Source organism: Sordaria macrospora, chromosome 1, assembly GCF_033870435.1.
Source record: "Sordaria macrospora chromosome 1, complete sequence".
In the NCBI taxonomy this organism is placed as follows: Eukaryota; Fungi; Ascomycota; class Sordariomycetes; order Sordariales; family Sordariaceae; genus Sordaria; species Sordaria macrospora.
The window spans coordinates 2,920,419-2,945,237 of record NC_089371.1 but is presented as its reverse complement, the minus strand read 5'-3'; the positions used below and the strand labels follow the sequence as shown (position 1 = coordinate 2,945,237).

The window sequence follows — 24,819 nt, the reverse complement described above, 5'->3', positions numbered from 1 at the left end:
AAATGCCGTTCACATCTTCTCTCTTCGTACCCAGTATCAAGGAGGAGAACGGCCGCACCAGGGACAGGGACGACGACCCTTTGCGCCTGCGCCCGCGCCGGGGCCCAACATGTTCACACCTTACGTCTTCCAGGACGAATCCCTTGGCCAAGATAGTGATGCGAAGAACGAGCACATTGATTACTGGAGGGACAGTCTCTCCTCGAAACAGCGTCTTCGCTTCGCTTTGAAAAAGATATTGGAGTCTAAAGTCAACCATGCGTTGGCCATCACTGCTGAGCACAAGGTAAGTAGGTACCTCTGGTAATTGTGTAATGAAGTGACAAACCAAACCAGGGGCAGCCACTCCGATCTAGACTAGTTAATTCACACCACAAAAATTGCTAGACCATTCTCCGCCCTCTCCTGCTAAAGCCCTACTGGGTCAAAGACCAGCTGGTCCCCTCCATCCTCAAGTGGGAGCGTCATGAGCATTACACCGGCGTTGCTCGCTACCTCTTTACACCGAAAGATAATGAGGAAGCTTGCACCAAGTGTGCGACCACGGACAATTATGGCCCGTTTGCAGAGTGTGTCGCTGGGGGTCGTGGCGTGCACATGGGTGCGTGCTTCAACTGCTACTACAAGAGCGAAGGGAAGTGCTGCTCGCTCCGCATCGGTATGTTGTTGTCTTTTCTTCCGTCTTCGTTCTTTATCGTCATCCTCGCCTTGGTCACTACCTTGTTTCGCTTGGGACTTTTACTGTACTGGTACTTCTCCTTGTCGAGTCGTTGAAGTTTCTCTCGCACTTCTTGTTTGTGTGCTTTAAACGGCGAGTGTGCCATTCTTTCTTTCCCTCGTTAATCTTCAACTTGTCAGATGTGTCAAGAATGGCCATCGTTCGTTCTGTCCTATTGGTTTGATGTCTTGCCTTTTACCGCAGCTTTGCAATTACGCATCAAACTGATATGAATTATTACTACTATCTAGCTTACGAAAAGGCAGAGGAGAAAGCGCGCGGCAGGCACGAGACGGTGTCCCGTTTTCAGCCATGACCGTTCGCAACGCTAGCACAAGAGATTTAGAGAAGGCGTTGCGGTGGATTCGGGATGAGATCAGAATGCGTGAGGAGGAATGAAGTATTTGGAAGTATTAAGCATATCTGTTTCGTATCAACTGTCCTCTACATCTATCTGGAACACTCATATTTCAAGCGTACCGTTACCATTAAAATAAGACGTCGGCTGCCTGAGACTACCTAAATAACATCATCGTTAGACACCTTGATCATACGATCCGGATGGCATTGACGACAAATACATATATGCATTCCATATATATGCTCGATTTCTGAACTTGCTGAGATTGGTCAGTTGCCATCTGGATTACATACAAAATGAGACCAATATGTCCGTTATCATTATTTATCATCCAGTCCCCAACCGGCGCAAGTAAGCGAATCCGGCCAACAATTCTCTCGAAGAGTGACGAAAAGCACCAGAACAAAAAGAGAAACAAAAGTAAAAAACGTCAATCACTAACAGGAAAGAACCGCTGGTTAACTCATGGAATAAGCAAAAAAAGCAAAAGAAGATGCCCAATAACAGGATTGAACTGTTGACCTTCGCATGGACTTGATATCTCAGAGAGGAGATATTAGTACGACGCTCTAACCAGCTGAGCTAATCGGGCTGTTGTTGAAAGTGGCACCACATGTGGATCTTATGTCTGACAGGTAATGTCAGTCACTCTGCACGGGGGTATGAATGTTCCTTGTCTCCCACGCCAGTGCCAGCAACAATTTGAACTCCAACGATAATGTTGGTTATGATGATAGTTCGGCTCGAGTGAGGTAATGTCGAGTAATTTTCGTAGACTTTAATAAAAATTTTGGTGAGTGATGTAGTGCCTGATATGCCTTTGCATGCCCAACATAGGTAGACACAGCGCTGCGCTCTGCCACGCCCGATATGACCTTCTCCGGAAAGGGCTTTGTTTGGATACTCACGACTAAGGCGGGTGGTGTTGGGCTTGGATCGAAAATTCATATACGGTGTGACTTTTGTCTTGGAATTTAGGTACTGCTTATAACGGGGTAACTTGAAAAAGACGAAGAAGTCGGAGTGTCCGTCCCCTCTCTTCATTGCTCCTTCCCATTGCGACAACACTTCCTCCTGCGACATCCTCATACTTACCCCGCCTTCCTTCCATCCCATCTTCTACCTACCTTATCCTTCACTCGTCTTTTATCTCCTTGGCGGGGTCGTTAACTCGATAATGTGAGAATCTGCACTGGGTCCTTCCTTCCCTCTGACAAGGAGGTGATTCACAACTGCCCGAGGAGATCATCCACACCACCTTCCACCAAGGCATCATCACCAGAAGCAGAACAAAATACCGTAAGCGCATGCAAACTGAGACAGTAACATACACGCTTTCAAACCTGAATTAACTCGCAGCAAGGAAAGCGTCAAGATGTCCGATATCCGAGTGGAGCAACAGCTTCTCGCCCCATGAGCGTCTTCGCTTTGTCTTGAACAAGCTACAGGAGTGTAACGTCCCTGAAGCTTTATTCATCCCCGTTCAGCACCAGGTAAGTATATACTGTAGCCAGCCCAGACCCTCAAGTGCCAACTCGGATCACTCTCATCTAGGTAGTTAAGCTATAACGCCATCAAGGCTAATCTGATTCTAATCTGATCTGATTTGTTCACAGACCATCATCCGCCCCATCTTGCTCAAAACCTACTACGTCAAAGGCAAGCTCAACGATTTCCGATTCAAACGTCGCCAGATGGTCGGCTTCAAATTTGCCAAGGGCAAGCTCGTGACTTCCAAGCTCGAGTGGGATGAGGAGCGTCCAGAGCATTACACCGCTGTTGCTCGGTACCTGTTTACTCCGAAAGAGAATGGGCAGAAGAAGAAGACTTGCACCGAGTGTATGAACCCGGAGAAGTACGGTCCGTTTGCGGAGTGTGTTGTTGTCGCTGCTGGCAATCCGAGAGACGGTGAGCATCAGGATGGTGGTGCGTGCCTGAATTGTGTTTATAAGGGCGAGGAGGAGGGTTGCTCGCTTAGTGTCGGTATGGTTTTTTCATTTCTTTTTTTCACCTGTCTCTTGATTGTGAAAGACATTTCATTAACTAATAATTCATTAGCTTTCAAAGGTGATCCGAAGAAAGCCCGCTATTCCGGAAGCCGTGTCCTTTTTTCACGCGAAACCATTCACGAAATCCCGACAGACATGTTGTTGAAGGCGAGGGAGGTCCTTGTTGCCGAGATTGCAAGGCGGAGGGCGAATATGGAACAGCAGTGATGGGAGATATCAAGCGTTTGTTAATTGCGTCGACTTTGTCCCGTACGTAGTAGGGGTGGAGGACTTCTGGGATGATTTGCTAGGGCAGAGTAGAGCACGATGAGCAGCTTTGGCGATATATAAAGCTAGTTTCGTTACCAAGGAGGGGCTGAACAAAGGTCACAACAACTGACCAGCTCACAAGCCCCAAGTACGAGGCTTTTGATATACTTTATCTTGAGCTCTGAGTGGATTGGACTTGACCCCATATTCCCATGTGCTGTTATCCAAATCCGCGACTCATCAAGTGTAGTGCTGCCAGATATATCATGATGTGCACGTACAAAATCAAATCAGTCGCATATTCGGCCCAAGAAACAACTAGAAGACAAGTGTATATGAAGAAAAAGAAGTAAAGTAAACGCAACAGAATCGCCTAACACGCCTCGCCATGCAATAATTGGTAGGTGGTATTCCCTAATCCCCTTCTTTCAAACTTTGACAGATATCAGATAGATGTCCGCTCCTCTTACCGCTCCAAGCGGCCACAGTAATCCAACAATTTTTAGATACCAAGCTGCTTCGCTCCTCACATTTATACTTGGATTGCTCATCGGCCTTATAGCCCGATCCCACGCACGCTCCGTTCCGACTATGCCGTATCCTCTCTATTCTTCTTCGAATCAAAACTGTCCAGGCGGAAACTGTCCAGACTGCTGAAATTGTTGAGACTGATACGGCCCATTCTGATACGGTCCAGCAGGGGGATATTGTTGTCCTGGCAGACGAGGCAGCGGAGGCTGAATCCGTTTCCCGTCTAAGAACTGGGCGCTCCTGCCGTCATAGTAAAGGTTCTTTGTCTCCATCTGTCTTCGCGCTTCAAATGCGGCACGCTCCTCTTCATCTAAGGCAAACGCCTTCTTAAGCCACCCGAACGCGCTCCGCTTTTTCTTCAGTGATTTCGCACCGGCTGTTTCCTGGCTCGCTGTCGTCCCCGTCGTCATGTTGCTCCTCACGCTCATGCCCATAGCAGAAGGAAGGTTCCGTGGCGGCACCTGGTGAAGCTGACTGTGTTGTTGAGGGGATTGGTATGGCGACTGATATGGGGACTGCGATTGCCCCTGCGCGCTGTATTGGGTTCCTGACGTGTGCGGTCTTTGTTGCAGAGGAGAGTGGGGGCTTGCCTGAACGGGGCGCCAGAACTGCATCCCACTTTCGGAGTGAGGGGAGGAAACAAAACCGGGGTGCATGAGTGGTGGCGGCGGCGGGAAGTCGGAAACTGTATCAAAGGAGGCGATCGAGTTGACTGGCGGTCGCTCCATATCCGATCCGTAAGCAGAGTCTGATGCCTGGTATGCTCTAGACAATGGGAGTAACGAGTCTCGATATTCTGGCGAATCCGGTCGAGGTATATGTATCGAGTCCGGTGGTGTACTCTTCTGTGAAACTCGTTGTCTGAACGAGCTTCTTTGCTCCGGATGGACTACTACCTCTGGCAGCGAGTCTGGCGATATCCTGCGAGCTTGATTTGATGGTGGTCTTGAATATCGTGTATCAACCTGAGCCAACTTTGGCTTCGAGGGTTGTGACCTGAGCTCCTTCGAAGGCTGCGGTCTAAGCTGAGGGTTTGGTGGATTATACACCTTTGCCTCCAATGTTGGCTCCAGACTGAACACTTTAGCCTCCAGTTTCGGCTCCTGCTTGTACGCCTTTGCCTCGAGTGTCGGTTCTTTAGTACACACCTTCGCCTCCAGCGTCGGTTCCTTCGGCTTTTCAATGGTGGGCACCGGCGATTCCGGCTTGTGGCTGACGGGTTCATCTTTCTGCTTCGGGCGGTCGAAAACGCGAGGAGATGGAAGAGGCGATGTCTGTGGTGTATACGTTTTGGGTTGAAGGAGGTAAACCGGCTCTTCTTCTTCTTCTTCCTCCTCCTCCTCCTCCTCCTCTTTGATTTCATCCTTTATCTCGGGAGCTGTCTCAAGCTGAGATGGCGCAAGTTGGGGAGGGGCGGCCTTAGAAAGCCGCCGGGGGTTCCGGGCTGGTGGGGGCGGAGACTGTATGGGCAGTTCTAGTTCCGATGAAGACCTGCTATCTTCCACTGTGATTTTCTCTTCTGCAATCTCATTTGTTGGGGCTGTCGATGGGATGTCCATTGACGTTGAATGTGTAGATGTTCTAGTAATCTTCAGATCGAAGTACGAGGTTGGCGACGACTGCTTTCCTTCTACTATCGAACTGAGCCGCAACGATAACCGAGGAGGCGTGTTTGGAGTCTTAGCGATAGGAGACGTCGGGGGTGTAGTGACGGAGGATGCGTCGGAAGCATGGGGGCTGTGACGTGGTGATGTGAAAGGCTCGATGGTGAACTGGGAGAAGGTCAGCAAAAACAGGGGATTTTCGAAATGGAATGTAGCAGCCATGCAATAGGTAGAGGATACTCACTCGTGTCTTTCGGCTCACTTCACCCGCTCTCCGCTCCATCTCGGAAATGATGCCAATCAACTGGACAATAACCTTATTTAAAGCGTTGCCCTTCTCTTCCAGATCCATAAACGCTTGAAACCACCCATCGGTATTTCCCTTCATTGCATCAAATATGTCGATTACGTCTGGGCGCTCTTTCCTCCAGCGACCGTGCTGCTGCTCCGCCAGATAAATGGTGAAGTCCCTCGTAGACTCCAGTCCTTCGGTAATGTCATTCATGATCTGTTGGAGAGCGACCTGTGTCCGGGCTACAATATGCTCGATCTTCTCGTTTCCTTCGATTATCCTAAGCCGAAAGTTGCGATCCTCCAGCATCCGTTCGAAGACCTCGATGTTATCCATTGGCAACCTCAAATGGATGATGCGCTCGCTCAAATCTTTCGTTGCTAGGCCAATATCCTCTAGGATCGTCTCCAAAAACTCATCCACCTCGTCGATATGGCCCTGAAGAATCGCCACGACAGACATTTGACTATTCGCCATCCCGTTGAGCAAAAGATAAACGCCAAAGGAAATTTGCGACATCAGCCGACGCAGCTCGTGCGTTTGTTGCCCCGGACGATAGCGCCATTGGGCCGCTGGGGCTTCGGCCGACTTGCCTTGCTCCAACAGCTGTTCCCGACGGGTTTTGGCGTCGCCGGTACGCAGCTTTGGTTTTGTGGTCGCACCACCCTGGGTGGCTTCGAATAGGGATTCTGCAAAGGCTTCTTGCATGGACGGAATGGGATGACGGGGCGCTGGTGGTGGTCGCGGTTGCGGCTGTGGCTGCGGTGGCTGCTGCTGTTGCTGTCGTTCGTCCCGGTGGTGGTCCAACTTCCTCCTGTGCCTGTACGACTCGGTTTGTTCTGTGTCCGACTCGGTGACTGTCCCCTCGTCCTCGCTCCCTTCATTATCCGGGACCAGGACGATGGGGAATTGGCCATCCGGACTGAGGGGTGACGATCGGGCCATGGTAGGCACTGGTGGTGTGGATAAAACCACTACGGTTTAAACTTGAGATAGGCAATCAAAAATAGCACCGATGAGGAGCCCGAAATGCTAGCTTCTCATGGATGCCTCGCGGGCGACGGGGTCCTCGTTTGGCTTCTCCCCTTACGGCGGGCGATCGACAGCGAACGGCAAGTTGTGGGATAAACGCGTGGAGGTGTGGACGACGGCGTGGTACGGTCGAGGTTCCGTTCAAGGGAATGGCCGATTTGGTAGGTAGCGGATCTACCAGGCAATGGAAGCCAGTGCACCGGGCCGGCGCTGGCAATCACCCACTGCAGACGGGATGCACTCAGTGCTGCAGGTACCCGCAAACTCAGCGAGCTCAGGACCCTCCTCCAGTGGGACAGGTGCAGCTGTCAGACGGACAGGGCGGGTCGGTAGTGGAAACTGGAACTGGGGGAACCCGAGGTTCGGATTGAACGCCTTTTCGTCAATCCGTCGCGATGTTGGATTTGAACCGTGTACCTGGGCTCCGTCAGATGTTGGACCGTGATGCCCGGTACTACGTGTAATGTGGTGTAAGGAATGCCCCAGCGGTGGGCTCTGGGCGGTCCAGGTGTTGATAGACGGCGGGAGCTTGATTATCAGGATTATCAGGACTATCAGGGTGGGAATCGGGGGGTTCTGATCGGCAGAGGTGTAAATCACGACGGTCCTTCCGGGTAGTGGTCGGTCTTTACGGCGTCGCTGGGCGTGTTTGGTGGTTGTGGGTGGGACACACGGCGGTCAAGTGGCCATCCGATGTATGTGTAAGTGAAAATGCGGAACGGAGGCGGCAAAAGGAAGAAGCGCTTCACAAGTCGCGTCCAGGTATGGACAAACAGTTCAACCGCGAGTTTGTTGGTGAAAAGGAGAACAAAGACAGGTTGAGTTCGCTTGGAAGCGAGAAATTCATAGCACACTACCTGAGAGCTGACGACTCCATGGCGCCTGGGACTGTCCTCGCCTAGACACCGGCAAACATTGGGAAGCCGAAAAGCTGGGGAAAACAAAATGAAGCTCAGGTGAGCCGGCGTCGAATGGGAGCGGAGGGCAAGCCAGTGGGAGCCAGTGGTAGGGGAGGGAACCCAGGTCTATCGAAATGGAGCATCTGGCCGGGCCCCATCGAGCACTCCGGTTCCTGGCGCGGTCCCTTGGGCGTACCTGGGCCGTCCCTGGGCCGTCCCTGGATGGTGGGCGAACATCCATGTTGCAAATGGCTGCAATGGGAGACGCTGTCCGGTCGAGATTGGTCCAGTATCTCCCAGGGCACATGCAATTGGATGCAGTCAACTGTGCCCCTGGACTGCAGGTGCATTTGAAGGAACACATTTTGACTTTTTTTCTTTTCCACACGCATGTGAGTGACCCCTCCCACCTTCATCTCCCAATATTTCAACCAACAAATGGCAATATTTATCCGTGTTACTTATCTCTGCTCTGTTGGACGGACCTACAGGAAAGAACCAACGTACGTTACTAATCAGGAAGAGATCAGATCGAGGTCCCCCCAAGCCTCTTGAGCATTCCCGCCTTCTTCGTTTTCTTTTCCGCTTTGGGGATCTGCATTTCCCGGCGCCTACAGAAGGAGCCAACCTCGCAGAAATATGCAGCTCAGTTGCTGCTGTCTCTTTCTACGCTCGCTCAGTACCGGGATTCCTCGGCCAAGTCCACGTTTGTTCGGCCACACTTTCATTTCCACTTTTGCCCTACATTCTCACTCATCGTTAATTTCAGTCAATCGCTCACCGTCAACGTTCCCTCTTGTTGCTTTGATATCTGGCAGTGGACTTGGAATATTAAGTGTAAGATGAGAGTTGCAACATTGTAATCCCAGCCGCTTCCTGGTAGTGGTGGTGTATCGGTGTGTACGTTCCATTGTAGATTTGCCTCATTACCGCCATCATAGTCGCCAATCTGTCGTACGTACGCAACTGCAAATCTAGGTACACTACAGAATATTGGTGCGCATCGCCGCAATGCAATGGAACTATAAAAAACAGTGTTCCCTAGGACGGTTACATTCATCATCGATCCAATTTTCCTTCTTCCCAAAAGGGCTTATTGCCGTGCTCTGTAAATAGGATTTGTGGAATGTCACCTAACCTTCCTTCAGGGGGACCCTCGACTCCTCAAGAACCCCTTTCCCAAGAAGAGAGGCACACAACGACGGGACGGGAGTCTGGGGCATGGCTTTTGACCTGGTCAACGCCACACAGAGCCCCTCAAAGCGAAAGAGCCCCGTCGTGATATCGTGCGGAAAGTTATAGACACATTCGGGTTTTTCGCTGACCGAAACTCCATTTTTGAAATTCCGCTGTTTGATACTACGCTGGTGGAAGCGTACCAGGTCATCTATACTCGGCTATCCTACTGAAGTCATGGTACATATGGGCAAACCATGGCATTTTTACATATAATAAAAAGCATGAACAACACCACTCAGCACTTCAAATCAATACCCTTTCTCAGCTCCGACTGTCTGATCTCAAACATGACCTGAATGCCCACAAACAGGGCAATGCAGGAGCCCGTGAGGAAAGAGATGCCTATAAAAGGAAAGTTAGCAAAACAGTTCATCGGAGAAAGAGCGAAAAATCAAGCAACCAGTTCGAAGTGACGTACCAGTTAATCCTCTGAACAGACCCTCCCAGAGAGCCTTCATGGCATCAACACCACCACCAAAGCCCACCACGTTCGCGCTGATCATCATCAACACGTTGCCCACCGCGCCCACGCAGCACAGCATCCTGTACGCCGTCGGCCTGCCCTCCCACTTCCTGCGCGGGAACAGATAACCGGCCGCGATCTCAGGCAGGAAGAATGCAACAATAAGCCAACTCCACACAAGCAATTGGAAGTCCACGTCGTGCCAGATAGCCACGAACATAAACACAGCCAGGTAAGTGACGACGGAGTAAGCCGAGCTGGCGAGCGTCCTAAAGTTGGACCCGCCGAGCGGGATATAGATATAGCGGAGTGTCCATCGGTAAAAGGAGCGGTGCCAGGAGCGCCAGAAGGACAGGGTGCTGTAGTTGTCGCTCACGCACCGCAGCATGTTCTCGGGCGGGTCGATGCCGTCCACCAGGGCCCAGAAGCGGAAGAGACGCCAGGGGACCAGCAGCTTCAGCCAGATGATATGCAGCTTAAAGAACGAGAGCAGAGCAATCTGCGCGGGCGTGTACGAAGACCAGTCCGGGCGAGCGTTGGAGATGGCGTTGGCATAGTTGAAGTGCAGCACGAACTCCATGGCGAGGAGCACGAGCAGGCAGCGGATTCCGTACTTGATGGTGCGCGAGAGCTCGATGCTGGCGGACTTGTACCGGCATTGCGAGATGTAGTCGTTGAAAGTCAGAATCGGACCCGCAAGGTATAGGGGGGCGTAGATGGAGTAGGCGAAGTAATTGCGGAAGGAGTAGTTGCTCTTGGGCGCAGGAGTACCGACTCGGTCGCGTTCGGAAAGGTTGGCAGGGTCTAGTTGCTTCTTCTTTGGTGCGTCAGTAAGAGCGCGAACGGGAAAGGGGCCAGAGGTTAGGGCGGAGTGTGTTACCTCAATGGGACTGCCGCCCTGTCTGTCCGTCATCCAGGCATAATCGAGGTTGAAGCTGATCAGCCGGAGAATGGTGATGTTGAACAGAATGTGCCACCGGTTCAGGAGTCCTTGTTGATTGTCCATCCAGGAAGCAAGATCAAGTAGGCTGTCAGGTGCAAAGGGAATCAAGTCCACGAATGTCTTGAATCTGTAACCATCATAGACCTTCATAGTCACTAGGATGTAAAGGTTGAAAATCCATGTCGCCCATGGAACAACCTTTCTCGGGAGCCTCGTTGCGACTTGGTAGTTCAGCCACAAAAGACCAAAGATTTTGAGTCCGCTGGTTCCATGGAGGACTGTGAGGAGAATGGCACCAAAGAAGGCATCAAATGAAATGCGCTGCTCCAGCCTTGCCTCGGCAGCTCTGGGCGAAGTTTCCGAGACACCAGGTTCAAGCCGTGCGGGCTTGAAGAGGTTCCAAACTCGGCGCAAGAGCGGTTGAACAACGAGTAGTCCAAAGATGTGCGGAATCTTGCCCCGAATGGTTTTTAGTTGGCTGTCCGACACATCCACTTTGCGACCCAGCATCCATCCTTCTGACAGATAGCGCTGGAACTTTGGATATCTTGGATCGGATTCCCTGGAGACTTCAAATGGTACCCAGAACATGTAGGGAACTGCAATCAAGAACATCAGGTAGTATAGGTAGAACTCGGGTGTGCTCCATTTTGACCTCTCTGCTCTTTTCCCTTTGCCCAAACCGCCCTCTTGTGCTCCAATTGGATCTTTCCTCGTCTCGGCCGCAAGTTTGTATGGAATGGACGAAGGTGTTGTGAATCGCGTGTCGAGCGTGTCTAGCTGGTAGATGCTTCGAATGAAGCCGAGGATGCCTCCTCCCATCGTGATAGGTAGAATGCGCCGCAGTTCAGATCATAACCGAGCTTTTGTGGAGATATGGATGTCGTGTAAGGATATGTTTTGCTTCGAAGCGCCTGTTCTCGGGTTCGGTCGTTCGGTTGTGGCCCTCTTCAATGTCGCGAGAATGGTTGGCCTGGTCTCGAGTAGGGTTTGTCCTTCAAGGTTCACGATGGCTTGGCTTGGTGTTGACTCGGCGCAAACGCTATACGATACTGTGTTCGACTGTATGCGGGACGCCTGTAGGTCAATTAGCACCCGGAAAGAAGCTAGATATAAATAGTCCTTACTTTGAATTTGACCGCTCAACAGTTGTGGCGTTGTTCGTATTGGAGAGCTGTCCTTGAACTATTCAAGCAAGCGATACGACGAGCGACATGGATAACAAGTGGTGGTTGTTCTAGCTCCAATTTCCCCAGAGAGGCGCTGCAAGTGGAACTTTACAGTTGCAGGCAGCTGGCATAGGGTTGTGGCAGCTCGAGCCACGTGCGTGTTGCCCCTGAGTCCTGAGCTCTCCCTCGGCCCCCGTTTTGTTGACTTTCCACTTGTCACTTTGGAACATAAAGTCCCCTTTTTGTCTGCTCCTATGCGTTGTCCCAACAGTCCAGACTCTGGTCCAAAACAATGGTACGATATTTGTGGTCGTCGTCCCTGAAGCTACCTATCTTAAGGAACATTGATTTTCTCTCAAGCTTCACCCGAGCCTCGACGAGCAAACAGAAACCACGAGTGGCAAGCTTGCCTTCTTACCGTTGCTTGTTCGAGATACCCCTGAGTGACCCGTGCCCCTTTTCGAAATCTGCCAGCACCCTGCTGGCGGTGCGGGATCCAGGAGAAGCCTGGTTACCATTCGTCGAACCTGATGTCAGCCCGTTTCTTGTAAAGTTCCATTCAGTTTTCTTCTTTCATCCGTGGGAGAGGAAGGGGTGATCTTATATGGCAGAGCCGCAATAGAAGGACGGGATCCTGTTTTCCAAATCCCATTCTGCAACACTGTTCTCAGTTCCGACAGGACGGGAGATACCCGACTTGGGTTTCAAACAAGAGATCGCCAGATTTTGAGCGAATCCATGACAAGATGATCAAATCAAGTTCTTGCCAGAGCTTCTTATTTTGGGACACATGTACGCTCACGTATAAGCGCCCTTTAAGAGTTTCATGTTCTTTCAGCCCGGCAACTTGCAGGTGTTTGGGAGACGAACTCAAACTGCAGATGAGCTGGCTACCGGTACACAAAGCCGCATATACGCAGGTCCTGGACTCTTCCCGCCCTGCCGCCCTCCAGATCTGAGTAAAGCTTGACGGGAAGATGGAAGCAATCGTCAAGCCCTACTTCTCGACAGGTCCAGGCATGTTACAGATCAATGAGACAGATGCCAATTAAGCTCATCGTCATACACCAAGCACGGCTGATGCTGCCCTATGTTCTACCAATACGCGGGCTTGGTTACCCAGCGCATTCAATTCGGGTACTTCTAGTCACTTGCGTCCATTTTGTAATTGAGCCCCCAGATCCTTGTGTGAGAGTCCCTGACTGCATTCCATCCATCGATGTAACCCCACAGGAAGGAATTCGGCGCTCCACCAAGCGGGCACCCCTCCGGCCGGCTGCCTCTCAAGAGGCCCTGGCCATCCTTGTCACAGGTGTCCTGCACGACCATCAGCGGCTGCACCTCGCTAACAGGCGGGTACCTGTAGGGGTCACCATAGCGAACTTACAGAGGGAAAGGGTCGATGTGCTGTTAGACGCCAGCTTCCCGTCCGGACATTGGTCGGAGCCGGAGGGCAGTTGAGCTTCGCGACCACAATTGCCGTCGAGTACAACAACGTTTGTTGGGAATGCAACTTCCTTCCGTGTCCCAGCCGCGGTCTGCTCTCCTGCCATCATACCTATTGTCCTTACTTTTCCTCCTTCATATCATGGTGGCATCATGTGCGCCGAGCATATAATTCGCGACTAATCGGCGACCCATATTTCCCTCTCTTGTCGCTGCTAAGCCGGCCCAACCGTAGCGGACGGTAGCGGACGGTCCACTCCGTTCCTTTATTTGATCGCCGTCACACTGTCCACGGGATCTGTTCTTGTTTTCCTGTCCCTCCCAACTTCCTCCTCAATCCTCCGAAGCCCGCCTTTTCGCGTCTTCCCTTGGCTTGGACACTCAGGCACTCCTGGGCGCCGACGACTTGGCTCAAAAAACGGTCGTTTCTTTTGTCGTCGGCACAGCTTGACCCCGAACGGATTGTGAACCTTGTTGCCCCTCGCGGCCCGACAAATTCGCAGTACCCATTCAACACCATTTAATATCATGGTCCATTTCGAGTAATCCGAGTTCCCGAAAACAGTCGACTACACATACACTTCGCTTTTCTGGTCGAACGGGCGCGATCGCTTCCCCTTTTGCGCGAACCTTCTACACCTGCATGCGGACCTAGACCGTCACCGTCATCTTTGCTTCCGGACGCGGCGCACAAGGCAGGTCCTGAGTGCTCAGGAAGATGGCCTACAACGGAGGAGGATACGAAGGAGGGCCGGGAGGACGTCAGTATGGTGGCCAAGCACCACCACCTCGAGGGCCGCCGCAGCGAGCATACACCGCTGGGCCAGGCATACCACAACAGCAGTACAATGCGCCGCCGCCTCAGCAGCAGCACTACGACCAATATCAAGAAGACTATAGCTATGGTGGTGGCTACGATGACTATGGGGGTGGTTACGATCAGGGCTATGGAGGACAAGATCAAGGTTACGGCGGACAATATGATGACCGGAATTACCAGAGAGGCCCTCCCGCTCAGGATTACCCGCAGCAAGACTATTATAACCCCGGACCCAACGGCCGCGGTGGACCCCCTCCTGGACCTCCTGGACCTCCTGCTCCCGGTCCCGGTCGAGGTGGACCGCCTATGCAAGGAGGCAGAGCTGGGCCTGGTGGTCCGATGCGCCCTCCCGCAGACAAAAACAGAGGTCCTCCGGCTCCTTATCCGCCGCGTGGTGGCGGCTACCCTCCGGGCCCGGGACGGGGTTATCCGCCTCAGGGCCCCGGTGGGAGGCCAGGCCCTCCAGATCGAACTGTAGCTTCAGATCCCAGCGGTGCGTTTCACGCTTACACATAGACTCTCTTGACGGATTTACTGACGTTATCTTAGCGAATCGCCGACCACCCATGAATGGCCCCGGTCCTGGTCCCGGCCCCGGCCCTATGAGCCCTGGAGACCGTGGTTTTGGCGGTGGTAACTTCCCGGGCCCTCCAGGAGGGCAGCGAAGGCCTGATATGGACAATGTTACAGCGCAAATGGGTGGGATGAATCTCTCGGATCAGAGGCCACCAACAAGAGGGCCTCCTGGGTCTAATGGGCCTGGACCACAACGTGGACCGATGCGCCCAGATACCAGGGACGGATATGGAAGGCCGATGCGCCCCGATACTAGAGACGGCTATGGAGGACCAGGGCCTGGACCGGGACCTGGAGGACCGCAAGGGGGACCGCCTCAGCCTTACCGCCCCCAGCAGGACTTTCAAGATCAGCGACAAGGTCCTCCTCCTGGCCAGGATTTTGGTCAGCCTGGAGGGTATCAGGATGGTAGCTTCGGTCCTCCTGGGCGGAGCATGACAATGCCAGCAAGAGATGATATGGGATATGAGCCTCCACCCCAGAATTTCATGCACAGGAGCGACAGCGTCCCTTACAATGGTCCTGATGGACGCGGGATTCAAAGACCGAACACAACTCAAGGTGCTCGAGCGCCACCGCAAAGGGTCTACCCGTCTGAGAATGGAGCACCCCCGTTACCACAAAACAACTTTGACCAAGGGTACGGGAACCGAGCAGATATGGGTTATGGTGGCCAACAGCAACAGCAACAGCCCGGTCATGTTGATGACTACTATGAAGATTATTATGAGCGTAACGGCAACGGCGGCTACCTAGCTCAAAACCCACCCTCGGCTCAAACAGACGGCCCAAACTTCGATGCCATACCCCCTCACAGGCATAAGGAGTCTTTCGACCAGCACATGCAGCCTAATCAGATGCAGCATCAAGCCCAACGTGGACCTGGCCGCGTCCCAGAGATGTCTAGGGCCAAATCTCAGCCGGATTTGCGCAATTCACAGACGGCTGTATTTGAGATGGCTGGAGATATTCCCCCAATCCCCATGATGCCGCAACAAACTGGGGGGCCTCGGGGTTCGCTTGAGAGTCAGCATAGTCAGTACAGGCCGTCTCCTAATGCCCAACCAGGACCGCTGCCGCCAGGAGGTGGAATGCCTCCTCATCCTGTGCCGTATAGACCCGGGCAGTCTGCTCCCCCTCAAGGGCCGTATGGCCAGGATAGTCTTCCATCGCATCCTGCTCCAGTCCGACCGGGACAGATGGCTGGCTCTATGGTCAACTTGAATGACAGGCCACCTCCAGTCAGGAACTACCAGGCTGCTATGAACAGTATGCCTGCTCCCCCCCCTCTCAACAACCAACCTGGTCCTCAACCACCGCAAAGCGGTCCTAGCCCGCCGCCGCCTCCCACGAAACCAGTCGAGCCCAAGGTTACTGTGGAAGAACTAGAACACTTGCGGGCCATCGTCAAAAACGATTCCAATGACCAACAGTCTGCTCTTAAGCTAGCTAAGAAACTAGTCGAAGCGTCAGACGTCTTGGTACCGAATCTGCCTGATCCCAAGGCCCGTGCTCGTTCGCGGGATCGCTACCTTGTTGACGCCCACAAGATTCTTCGGAAGCTTGAGAAGGCTAGCAACCCAGACGCCATGTTCTTCTTGGCCGACAGCATCGGCCGCGGACTGTTCAGCAACTCCGAGCCCGACCACGCACACGCCTTCTCGCTCTACCAGTCAGCGGCAAAGCTCGGTCACGCGGCTGCCGCCTACCGCACCGCCGTCTGCTGCGAGATCGGCAACGACGAGGGCGGCGGCACCCGCAAGGACCCCCTCAAGGCCATCCAGTGGTACAAGCGCGCCGCCACGCTAGGCGACACGCCCGCCATGTACAAGGTTGGAATGATCCTGCTCAAGGGACTGCTGGGTCAGCCGAAGAACAGGCGGGAGGCGATCAGCTGGCTTAAGCGGGCAGCTGAGCGCGCCGACGCCGAGAACCCACACGCCCTCCACGAGCTCGCGCTCCTGTACGGCACCGCCGAGCCCGACGATGTGATTCTCCGCGACGAGGCATACGCCTTTAGCCTGTTCAAACAGGCCGCCGAGCTGGGTTACAAGTTCAGTCAGTTCCGTCTGGGCGCTGCGTACGAGTACGGCCTATTCGGTTGCCCGATCGACCCGCGGTTGTCTATAATGTGGTACAGCCGTGCAGCCACGCAGGAGGAGCATCAGAGTGAGTTGGCGCTGTCGGGTTGGTACTTCACCGGTAGCGAGGGTGTCTTGCAGCAGAACGATACGGAAGCGTACCTGTGGGCGAGAAAGGCTGCCATGGCAGGGCTGGCCAAGGCCGAGTTTGCGATGGGTTACTTTACGGAGGAGGGTATCGGTGTGCCGGCCGACCTCGAGGATGCGAAGAGGTGGTACTGGAGGGCTGCTGGTAAGTTTTTTCTTCTCCATACGTTGACCCCGTCGATGCATGCACTGAGAAGAGTTCATTCACTAACCGACTACGCACAACCACAGCCCAGGACCACCCCAAAGCCCGTGAGCGTCTAGAGGAGCTTAAGCGATCAGGGAAGAACGGGCCGAGAAATCGGGAGAAGATTTCCCGCAACAGAAATTCGAGGCAGCAGGAGGGTGAATGCTTGGTAATGTAAAAGGCGTAATCACACAAGGTGGAATCTAGGAAGCTGTACCTAGCGGATTATTTCCCTTTGGGAGGCATCATCGTATTGCGTTGCAGCTAGGATAGGTAGAGCACATAATCAAATGTATACCCCTTTTCCCACACTGTACTTTCAGATTGCCGCCATGTTGGCAGTGACTCAAATTGTCCTACGATCATGTTACTGTCCCAACTCTCAGCTTCTTTTCCAACTCTGTTGCCGAATGGTTCCACTTACAGCTGCGACGACGATAGGACCCAGAAGTACACGGGTCGAATAGACACTCGGCGAAATCCCCGTTATCAGCACATGAAGCCAGCCAGAATCAAATCCTCTGGCTTTTACAATTCGATACTGGTTTGTTTGTTAGTCTGTTTCTTCGATCATGGTCCGAAGAGGTGAGTTTTGGAGCTCTTATTGGCTTTTTCAGAGAGGAACTGCCCTCCGTCTGAATAGGACAATGGCAAGGGTTTTAGCACGGCAGATATGCCCTTCTCCGACTCGTTTAAAGTCCAAGATTGAAAGATATCAGTCAACGGCGCTCACACGATAGAAAGCGGAACACTGTACTATTTTCAATTAAGCTTTTGCTCTTTGTGCCAAACCAACAAGCAAACCAGGGCTGGATTGTATAGTATTGGAGATGGTGCACTCTTTCATCGTTGTTATCTCTGGCGTTATTGAACCTGGCGAGCATGCATGTTGTCTCGAGGAGATAATATCGTGATATAATTGGTTACAGGTGTGGGGTAGAATGGTCGAGTTTCAGAGTCCTGCTGGTTCACAGAAACACCATTTCCGAGCAAACGAACAGCATTCTGAACGAAAATGATCCCCATCTTGCTGAAAGTTGCCACTGCAGTTCCAGGAAGTTGAACACGCATTCGTAGTCCAACGTTAAGGCAGGTGCCATTTTCCGTCAACCACAGACATGGACTAAGGGCTCAGTGCCCTAGGTATTCAACTAAAACCTTTCACCACCGCAACCTGTCAATTGACAACATTTCCTTTCCTCTTTACTACTCTTCACTCACGAACGTTGGAATTCGAGACTTTCCCCCAAAAGAGTCGCTGACATCTTTCTGGGAAACTTGGTTTCCGATATTTTCTTGGAAACTGTTTTACAAGACTCGTCCTTTTCCGTCCTCAATCTCTTATCCCCCCTTCTATGGGTAGGACATGCGCCTGATCTTTCAAATCCCCTCGAGTCCTTCCATCTGACCCCCCAAATCGAGAAGTTCGTCACAGCCATTCCATCGGACCACACGATCCACCCCTTCCCTAAAACTCCAGCACAAGCGGCAAATTCCATCTCTTCATTTGAACGAATTGCAGCATGACTGGAACAGAAGCTTATATTACCCCTCGGCCTCGCGGGCTTCCACGAGAGATATGATGGCTCATCATTGAAAAAGCTGCCGAGGAACGTAACAGCGTTGGGAGTTTGTTTCTCCTTGCTTGCCTATGTCGAGATATGGCACTCACCGCCCTGCCTCTGACGTACGGCAAGGTTAGAGGCCCCGGTTGCACCGATGACGATACTATTTGGATCTTCGGCACCGAGTCAAACCTTTGTTTCTGGCGATCAATTATCATGTCCAGCTTGGGAAAGACTTTGTATCCATATTGCCTTTGGATCAAGACTCTGGACATCCTGGATCTCCAACCCCTACTCCTGGATCTCCAATCCCTACTCCTGGATCTCCAATCCCTACTCCTGGAACTTCTCAAGGTCCCGGATCTGCGACAAAAGTTCTATAGCCCTCCACTCGATTATCTGGACGTGCTTGACAAATCAAATGCCACCGATTCAGTCGACAAGCCCGGCTCGAAAGCCCTTCTCTTTGAGGTTACGAACGAGGTTACAAAGTATATCAAGAGCGTGGCTGATCAGGGACACGGCTCTGCCAAACTCTTCTGTCTTCAAGATCCGCACCTCGGCTACTCCACCAGCTCTGTTTACTTTCCTGTCTGGGCCTCGAGACTCGCCAGCTTGACAACCTTGCATGTCGTTGACGGAAGTTGTGTAGGGGATCACATAGCGCTGAGTCTTGCTGAGAACCGTCCTGCATTCAAACATTTGTATGTATATCAGACTCCCTTAGGTGGCTGCTCTTCATCTAGGACGCAGAGACGGGGTGTCAACCTGGGCCCAAGCCCTGTGCTGCTGAATACCGATCATTCACCTGGCTTACATGCTAATGCCATCGTTAATGAAGCGGATTCGAAAGGCTATCGGCCGGTGGGGAAGGCAAAGTGGTCAGGTTTTGCGAACAACTTCATCCTAACACACTAGGTACAGTCAAACTCAATGTAAGAGTATCGTGAATTTCAGCCAGCTAACCGAGCACAGAATCATTCAACATCCTCGAGGGACCTGTGGTTAAATGCAAAGCCCTTTTCCAAGCTCTGGATAAACATGCACAATCATTGAAAGAGCTGCGTTTGGAGTATATGACGCCTAGAGCCTTTGCATCGTTGGACCGACTCCAAAATTGCACTGGCTTGAAGACCCTCGGCCTGAGAAGCTACCTGGCTGACGAGAGTGACGCTACTATTTGGGCGTCTAATCATGCGCCAGTCTACAGTCGAATCGTGGCCTGGTTGCAGAATTGTTCTCAACTGAAAGACCTGGCTCTCTTGCATCTTCCCAGTGGTTCTCAGCTTCTTCAAGATGTTCTGAAATCACCCAATGTCCGACTTACTGATCTTTGCTACAAGATAACCGAAGTAGCCACATCGTGGTATACTTCATTACACCACCAACAAAGCCTCAGATCCTTGGAGGCAGAGGTTGATGTTCTCGATCTTCAGAACCAGGGGCCAGTAACCGGAAGGTGCGCGGGTCTTGCTAAAGGTGTATCGCAGCTACCCGAGCTTCAAGACCTGATAGTGAACGAGTACTTTCCGCCAAGGACATCGAAACTATCAGCGAAGGGGCAAAAAAGCTGGAAAAATATGCCTCGATGGAACCCTGATTCACGACGCATATCTCATGTCACTAGCGAAACTTCCGTGTCTAAAGGACCTTGACATTTCGGGGGATGCGGAGTTCACTAGTGCTGGACTCTTGAAATTTGTCAAGAGAATGGAAACGGATCCCGATGGATAACATGACGGATTCTCTTTGTCCATTGCGAAGCAAGGCGTTGAGATTGCCGAGGAACATGAAGTCCACCTGAGGGACGAAATCAAAAGAGCGTTCAACGGAAAGTTCTCGATCGAGTACATAGACTCTGACGGGGAACCGTACTGGCATGCCGGCTCCATGTAGGATCAGTACCTTTGACGATTGAAATGAAATTTATAGACAGAGCATATCTCTCAACAGCTGAATCCGAGAGTGTCTTGCCCCCAATCTCCATAGAATTTGAAAGAATGAATTCAATTTCCAAATGCTTCTTTCCGGCAGAGGCTGACAACCCTAACCCTGTTCCTAACAAGACCATTACATAAGCTCCCCAAAATTTTAACTGCATCCCGTCATCGGAAACTTTTCTTCCCTTCATTGTTTGCATCCATCAACGCCCCTCATCCATCCCTCCAGTCTACCACTATGACAGCATCAAGAGACCATCTTGCCGACCTCGACCGGCACATGCAGCTGCTCGAAGGCAAGGTCAATCAGCTTCACGCATCTCTGACCCACTGGCAACAAACCTACTTTGAGTATGCTGCACTCAAAGAGGAGGTCGACAGCCTGCCCAAGGATCCATCTCCCCGCACGGAGCTTGATCGTATTCGTCGCGACTATGACGGCACCCTCATCACCAAGAAAGAAATCAACGAGATCTTTGGCGAAAAGGATCTCAAGGAAGCGGATCAGATCTCCAATGTCCTCGGTCGCCGCCTCGACTATGTCGAGAAAAACGTCGATACGCTGACGAAGCTTGTCGAAACCGAAGAGAACAAACTCGCGGCGGCAAAAGTCATCGCCAACCCTGACGGCGGCACCGATGAAGAGACTGGCCTTCCCATCACCGACATCATTGAGGAGCTGGATGAAGAAGACAATGTCGTTCAGTACCGCCTGCAGAGCGGAGGCGAGGTCAGCAAGAGAGTCGAGGAAGCCCTCAAGAGGGCTGGGGTTGAGAAGCTCCCCGAGACCGAGGCCGATCTTTCCCAGTCACAAACCGTCTCCAGCACCACAAAAGAAAAGCCAGTAGTCGAGCAACAACCTGCTGCTGCTGTCTCTGCCTCTGCTGCCTCCGCGACCGCCAGCGAATCCTCGAGCACGGCACCCACCACCCCATCTACGAGCTCGGCAAAGAGTGTCACGTTTGCCGACGATACCAACTCCGCCGACCAGTTGCCGACCACAGCCGAAGAACTCAAGGAGCTCATGCAAAAGGTCAAGGAACAGGAGGCAATGGACATGTCTAAAGCTGTGAGACCCGAGGACGAGCCGGAGGACGAAAGCCAGTTGCGCGCCGACATGCTTCAGTACATGCAGGAGGAACTCCATCCCATCGTGGCCGAACTCGAGATCGACGAAGGGTCCACCGAGGATGAGTACGCGGATTGGGATGAGTACGAGGAGGAGCTTGAGGAGGAAGACGACGATGACGAGGACGAGTTTGGTCGCTCCAAGCACAGCGTGATCACCAGTGATTACATCCAGCGTATGCAGGAGCTTGAGAAGCGCTTGGGCTTTAAGTCTGCGTTCACTGTCGAGCGTCAGAAGCCGCAGCAACCGGATGACGAAGATCGCAAGGATGCTGGTGGCGGTTACATCACTGTCGTCAGAGAACCTCGCTCAACACCGGCATCGGCACCGGCGCTGGCACCAGTACCAGAGACCGCTCAGCCAGAGCCCGCCACCTCGTCTATGAAGTCCAAGGGGAAGGCAAAGGAGAAGAAAGGTGTGCGGTTCGCCACTGAACTGGACATTGCCCCTGAGGAAGAGACCCAGTGGGCTGTAAAGTCGAAGCCCGGTACGCCAAAGGTGCCCTTGGTCAATCCCATTGGGGATATTGTAGAACATGGAGCTGCGGTCAGTGCCCCGATAGTGCACGAGCAAGAGTTGGAAGAACCAGAGCCTCCCAAGCGTGTGTCGCGGTTCAAGAAAGAACGTGCATCAACCGGAAAGGCTGCTGCTCCGGCCGTGGCATCCCCGCCTCCTGGTCCCCTCCAGCTGCCTCAGCGTTTCCGCGAGTCTCATTCTACCCCTCCTACCGAGCCCACACCTCCCGAGGATCAGATTCTGGCCAACCAGGTTGTCGAGAGAAGTGTCTCGTCTGCGCCGCAGGAGCCGGATGACATGGACGATGAGCTCCTGTACCGGGCGGCGGCGGTTGAGTACAACCGGTTGCGGAATCGCATGATCCAGAAGGAGGGAGGCTTCATGAAGCCGGAGGAGGAACAGCCCATCGTCCCGCTGGATGAGGAAGAGGGCGGTCCGCCGCGCATGAGCAGATTCAAGGCGGCTCGGTTGGCCAGATCATGATGGCCCGCGTGTTGATTTGATACCCCTCCATGTTTTGGCTCGTCAAAAGAGGTTGTCGGCAGTCTCGATTTCTGTCAGAATCGAACTATATCAGCATCCTCGTTCGCCCGTTGGCATCCATCTGTTCCTGACGACTCCCTGTTTGTGACCAAGCACCACATTTCTCTTACCTTTCTGGACAATTCAATGCAACTGTGTGTTGTGGACTAACATCTAGGACATTTCTCATTTCGTGAAACCCAGACCCCCCAAAGAGACATGGTCCATTCATTGCTCTTGATCACTTGCACTTTGGACAACGAGCTGATTGCGGCTCACACACCTTTCGGAACGCTTATTAATCTGACAATTGATGGATTGCAGCTGTCAGTCTGCTTTCTCATTACTAGCGCTTCCAATATTAAATCCGAATGGGCTCTCTGACGCCATGATCTATACACCGTGGTCTCGGCGATTCGTTTCACCCATCACATCTCACATCTTTTGCACACTACCATGTGTCAAACACCAGCTTCAATAGACATCTGCTTGCATGACAATAAATCAATGGTTGGTTTCCCATTAGCTATCGTTGCGTTCTTCGTTGGTGCCTTCATGTGTTAGATGTTCCTGATAGCGTGACAAGTTTCTTTAGTCAGGAACTGCTCCTCTGAACCCATGTGTTGCGCATCCCCTCGATCTACGGAGAATGATTTTCACGGCTCTGGCTCTCCCAGGCACAACATAGTCCCATGGATGACAAAAAACGGAAGATCACCACAACAGTCGCGAGGAAGCGTCCAGTGGCTGCGCTTTCACCCTTCTGATTTCAGATAAAAGATGATGTGTTCCAAGTCATTAGTTGTTCATTATCATGATTATCTCCTTTCTTTTTCAAACCTTGGGGCTTTTACCACCCGCCCCCCCCCCCCCCCCCCCCCCCCCCCTCCCAGTCCACGCATCCTCACATTATTCTTCCCCATCACCCCTTATCACCCCTTACTGGATCTTCGCCTTACTGAAATCCATCTCCGGATGCTGCTCCTGGAACTTCTTCAGAATATCCATCTTCTTCTGCTCATCGCTCGTCGGCAGTCCCATCTCCTTTTGCCTCTGATCGTACATCATCTTCTCCACCATCGCCCTCGTCTCGCCCTCGAGGTCCGACAGCTTGCTGTTCTCGGGCACGATCTTGGTCACGTCGATCTTGGGCGCCGAGGTGACTACATGAGGCCACCATTCGAGCTTGTTGTGCTTTTCGAGGTGGATTTCGAGCGCTTTTTGGTTGTTGGGGGCCGGGGAGAGGGTCCAGGTGCTGTCATCGAGGAGGATGCTGTGGGGGAGGTCACCCTGTTGAATTGAAGCAGAGGAGTTAGTTAAAGGGACTAGAAGGGGGACTTGGGTGCTTTGGTGTGCTGTTGTGGTGGTAGTGTAGGGAAGGGTGGGAGGTGTATGTAGTAGATGGGCATGTGACATACCTTAATAATAGGCTCTTGACCCTTAATACCAGCTGTGAGACTCTGCTTCTTGATGTCAACCACCATATCCTTGCCCTTCAGGTTGTTGGGCACGAGGATGGTGATGTCGACGTCGCCAATGGTCTGCGTCCACTTGTAGGGGAGAGCCTCCTGCTCGGCTTGCTCCTTGGCGCGGGCAGCGGCCTCCTCGGCGGGAGTGAGCTCTGGTACGTCTGACATATTTAGGTTCGTTAGTGGGATACGTTGACGGCAGGTTAGACTTTTGGTCTAGAGAGAAGGCGAAATTGAAGATCTGAAAGCGCACCTTTGTTGTCAGCCATTTTGAAGGTAGTTGTTTATTTGTGATGTGAATGTTATGGAAATAAAGGATGACAGCAAGCAGCTCTGGTGTTGTAGCTTGTAGAAGACGATGGAACGCGATGATCGAATTTCTGGAGGGACAGGCCAGTGTTGAACCCGCAACGGCTTCGGCCGCCCAATCCCAGGAGCTGTCCGTGAGCTGTCACCCCGAGTGGGACTCCACCCCGCGCTTGCCCGCGTCCTGTCCCCTGAGACGGAGCTGAGCGCGGCAGAGTGCCGTGAATTGCCCCACCCTGCGCCGTCAGGGTAGCGTCCACTGGAGCGCTGGCGCGCGTTGGGGGACATGCAGGGATTAATCAGCCCGAGCCTAACTCTTTATCGATCGATCCCTCTTTCACAAGTCACAACATCATCGATCCCACTTGGAGTTTCAACTTTACTTCATTTTTTATTATTTCAGATTTCCACCGTTTAAACACCGCGTGACCAGCCACTTCCGCCTAAGTAGCCGAACTGGCATACTAAATATTCCAGATCTCAAGCAGCAGGCGCACACACGTCCCTGTCGCAAACCCCGACCTCTCTGACAAACGGATATCAAGGAAGATTTGGGCTCGTGATCATCGCCACTCACCGACACAACCCAAGAGAACCTTTCTCAGA

At 52.5% G+C, this 24,819-nt stretch overlaps 7 protein-coding genes and 1 non-coding gene across 8 annotated transcripts; 4 read left to right on the top strand and 4 right to left on the bottom strand.

Annotated features, from left to right (window-relative positions):
- Positions 1 to 109: 109 nt before the first annotated feature.
- On the top strand, positions 110 to 774 carry SMAC4_05769 (uncharacterized protein; the record flags this gene model as incomplete). Its single annotated transcript, XM_003346184.1, has 2 exons — positions 110 to 286; positions 388 to 774. The coding sequence occupies 2 exons, from the start codon at positions 110 to 112 to the stop codon at positions 772 to 774; spliced, it is 564 nt and encodes a 187-aa protein (XP_003346232.1).
- A 799-nt stretch (positions 775 to 1,573) lies between these two features.
- On the bottom strand, positions 1,574 to 1,671 carry SMAC4_13060. Its single transcript has 2 exons — positions 1,634 to 1,671; positions 1,574 to 1,609 (listed from the first exon to the last, which is right to left on the bottom strand). It is a non-coding gene; the product is annotated as a tRNA-Ile (tRNA).
- A 1,469-nt stretch (positions 1,672 to 3,140) lies between these two features.
- Positions 3,141 to 6,709, bottom strand: SMAC4_05770 (uncharacterized protein; the record flags this gene model as incomplete). Its single annotated transcript, XM_024655305.2, has 2 exons — positions 3,141 to 5,640; positions 5,717 to 6,709. The coding sequence occupies 2 exons, from the start codon at positions 6,707 to 6,709 to the stop codon at positions 3,958 to 3,960; spliced, it is 2,676 nt and encodes an 891-aa protein (XP_024511206.2). The 3' UTR covers positions 3,141 to 3,957.
- Positions 6,710 to 9,020: 2,311 nt separating this feature from the next.
- SMAC4_05771 (uncharacterized protein) lies at positions 9,021 to 11,415 on the bottom strand. Its single transcript, XM_066090339.1, has 3 exons — positions 10,278 to 11,415; positions 9,353 to 10,214; positions 9,021 to 9,276 (listed from the first exon to the last, which is right to left on the bottom strand). The coding sequence occupies exons 1-3, from the start codon at positions 11,160 to 11,162 to the stop codon at positions 9,170 to 9,172; spliced, it is 1,854 nt and encodes a 617-aa protein (XP_065945606.1). The 5' UTR covers positions 11,163 to 11,415; the 3' UTR covers positions 9,021 to 9,169.
- Positions 11,416 to 12,939: 1,524 nt separating this feature from the next.
- Positions 12,940 to 17,570, top strand: SMAC4_05772 (uncharacterized protein). The gene is made up of 4 exons (XM_066090340.1): positions 12,940 to 14,268; positions 14,325 to 16,724; positions 16,811 to 17,138; positions 17,193 to 17,570. Exons 1-3 carry the CDS (start codon positions 13,674 to 13,676, stop codon positions 16,942 to 16,944), a joined length of 3,129 nt encoding a protein of 1,042 aa, XP_065945605.1. The 5' UTR covers positions 12,940 to 13,673; the 3' UTR covers positions 16,945 to 17,138; positions 17,193 to 17,570.
- A 977-nt stretch (positions 17,571 to 18,547) lies between these two features.
- On the top strand, positions 18,548 to 19,986 carry SMAC4_05773 (uncharacterized protein; the record flags this gene model as incomplete). The annotated part of the gene is made up of 3 exons (XM_066090341.1): positions 18,548 to 19,035; positions 19,173 to 19,249; positions 19,307 to 19,986. 3 exons carry the CDS (start codon positions 18,548 to 18,550, stop codon positions 19,984 to 19,986), a joined length of 1,245 nt encoding a protein of 414 aa, XP_065945604.1.
- Positions 19,987 to 20,509: 523 nt separating this feature from the next.
- SMAC4_05774 (uncharacterized protein) lies at positions 20,510 to 23,179 on the top strand (the record flags this gene model as incomplete). The annotated part of the gene is made up of 2 exons (XM_003346189.2): positions 20,510 to 21,694; positions 21,788 to 23,179. The coding sequence occupies 2 exons, from the start codon at positions 20,510 to 20,512 to the stop codon at positions 22,397 to 22,399; spliced, it is 1,797 nt and encodes a 598-aa protein (XP_003346237.1). The 3' UTR covers positions 22,400 to 23,179.
- A 148-nt stretch (positions 23,180 to 23,327) lies between these two features.
- SMAC4_05775 (uncharacterized protein) lies at positions 23,328 to 24,296 on the bottom strand. Its single transcript, XM_066090342.1, has 3 exons — positions 24,161 to 24,296; positions 23,857 to 24,068; positions 23,328 to 23,728 (listed from the first exon to the last, which is right to left on the bottom strand). The coding sequence occupies exons 1-3, from the start codon at positions 24,174 to 24,176 to the stop codon at positions 23,378 to 23,380; spliced, it is 579 nt and encodes a 192-aa protein (XP_065945603.1). The 5' UTR covers positions 24,177 to 24,296; the 3' UTR covers positions 23,328 to 23,377.
- Positions 24,297 to 24,819: the final 523 nt, after the last annotated feature.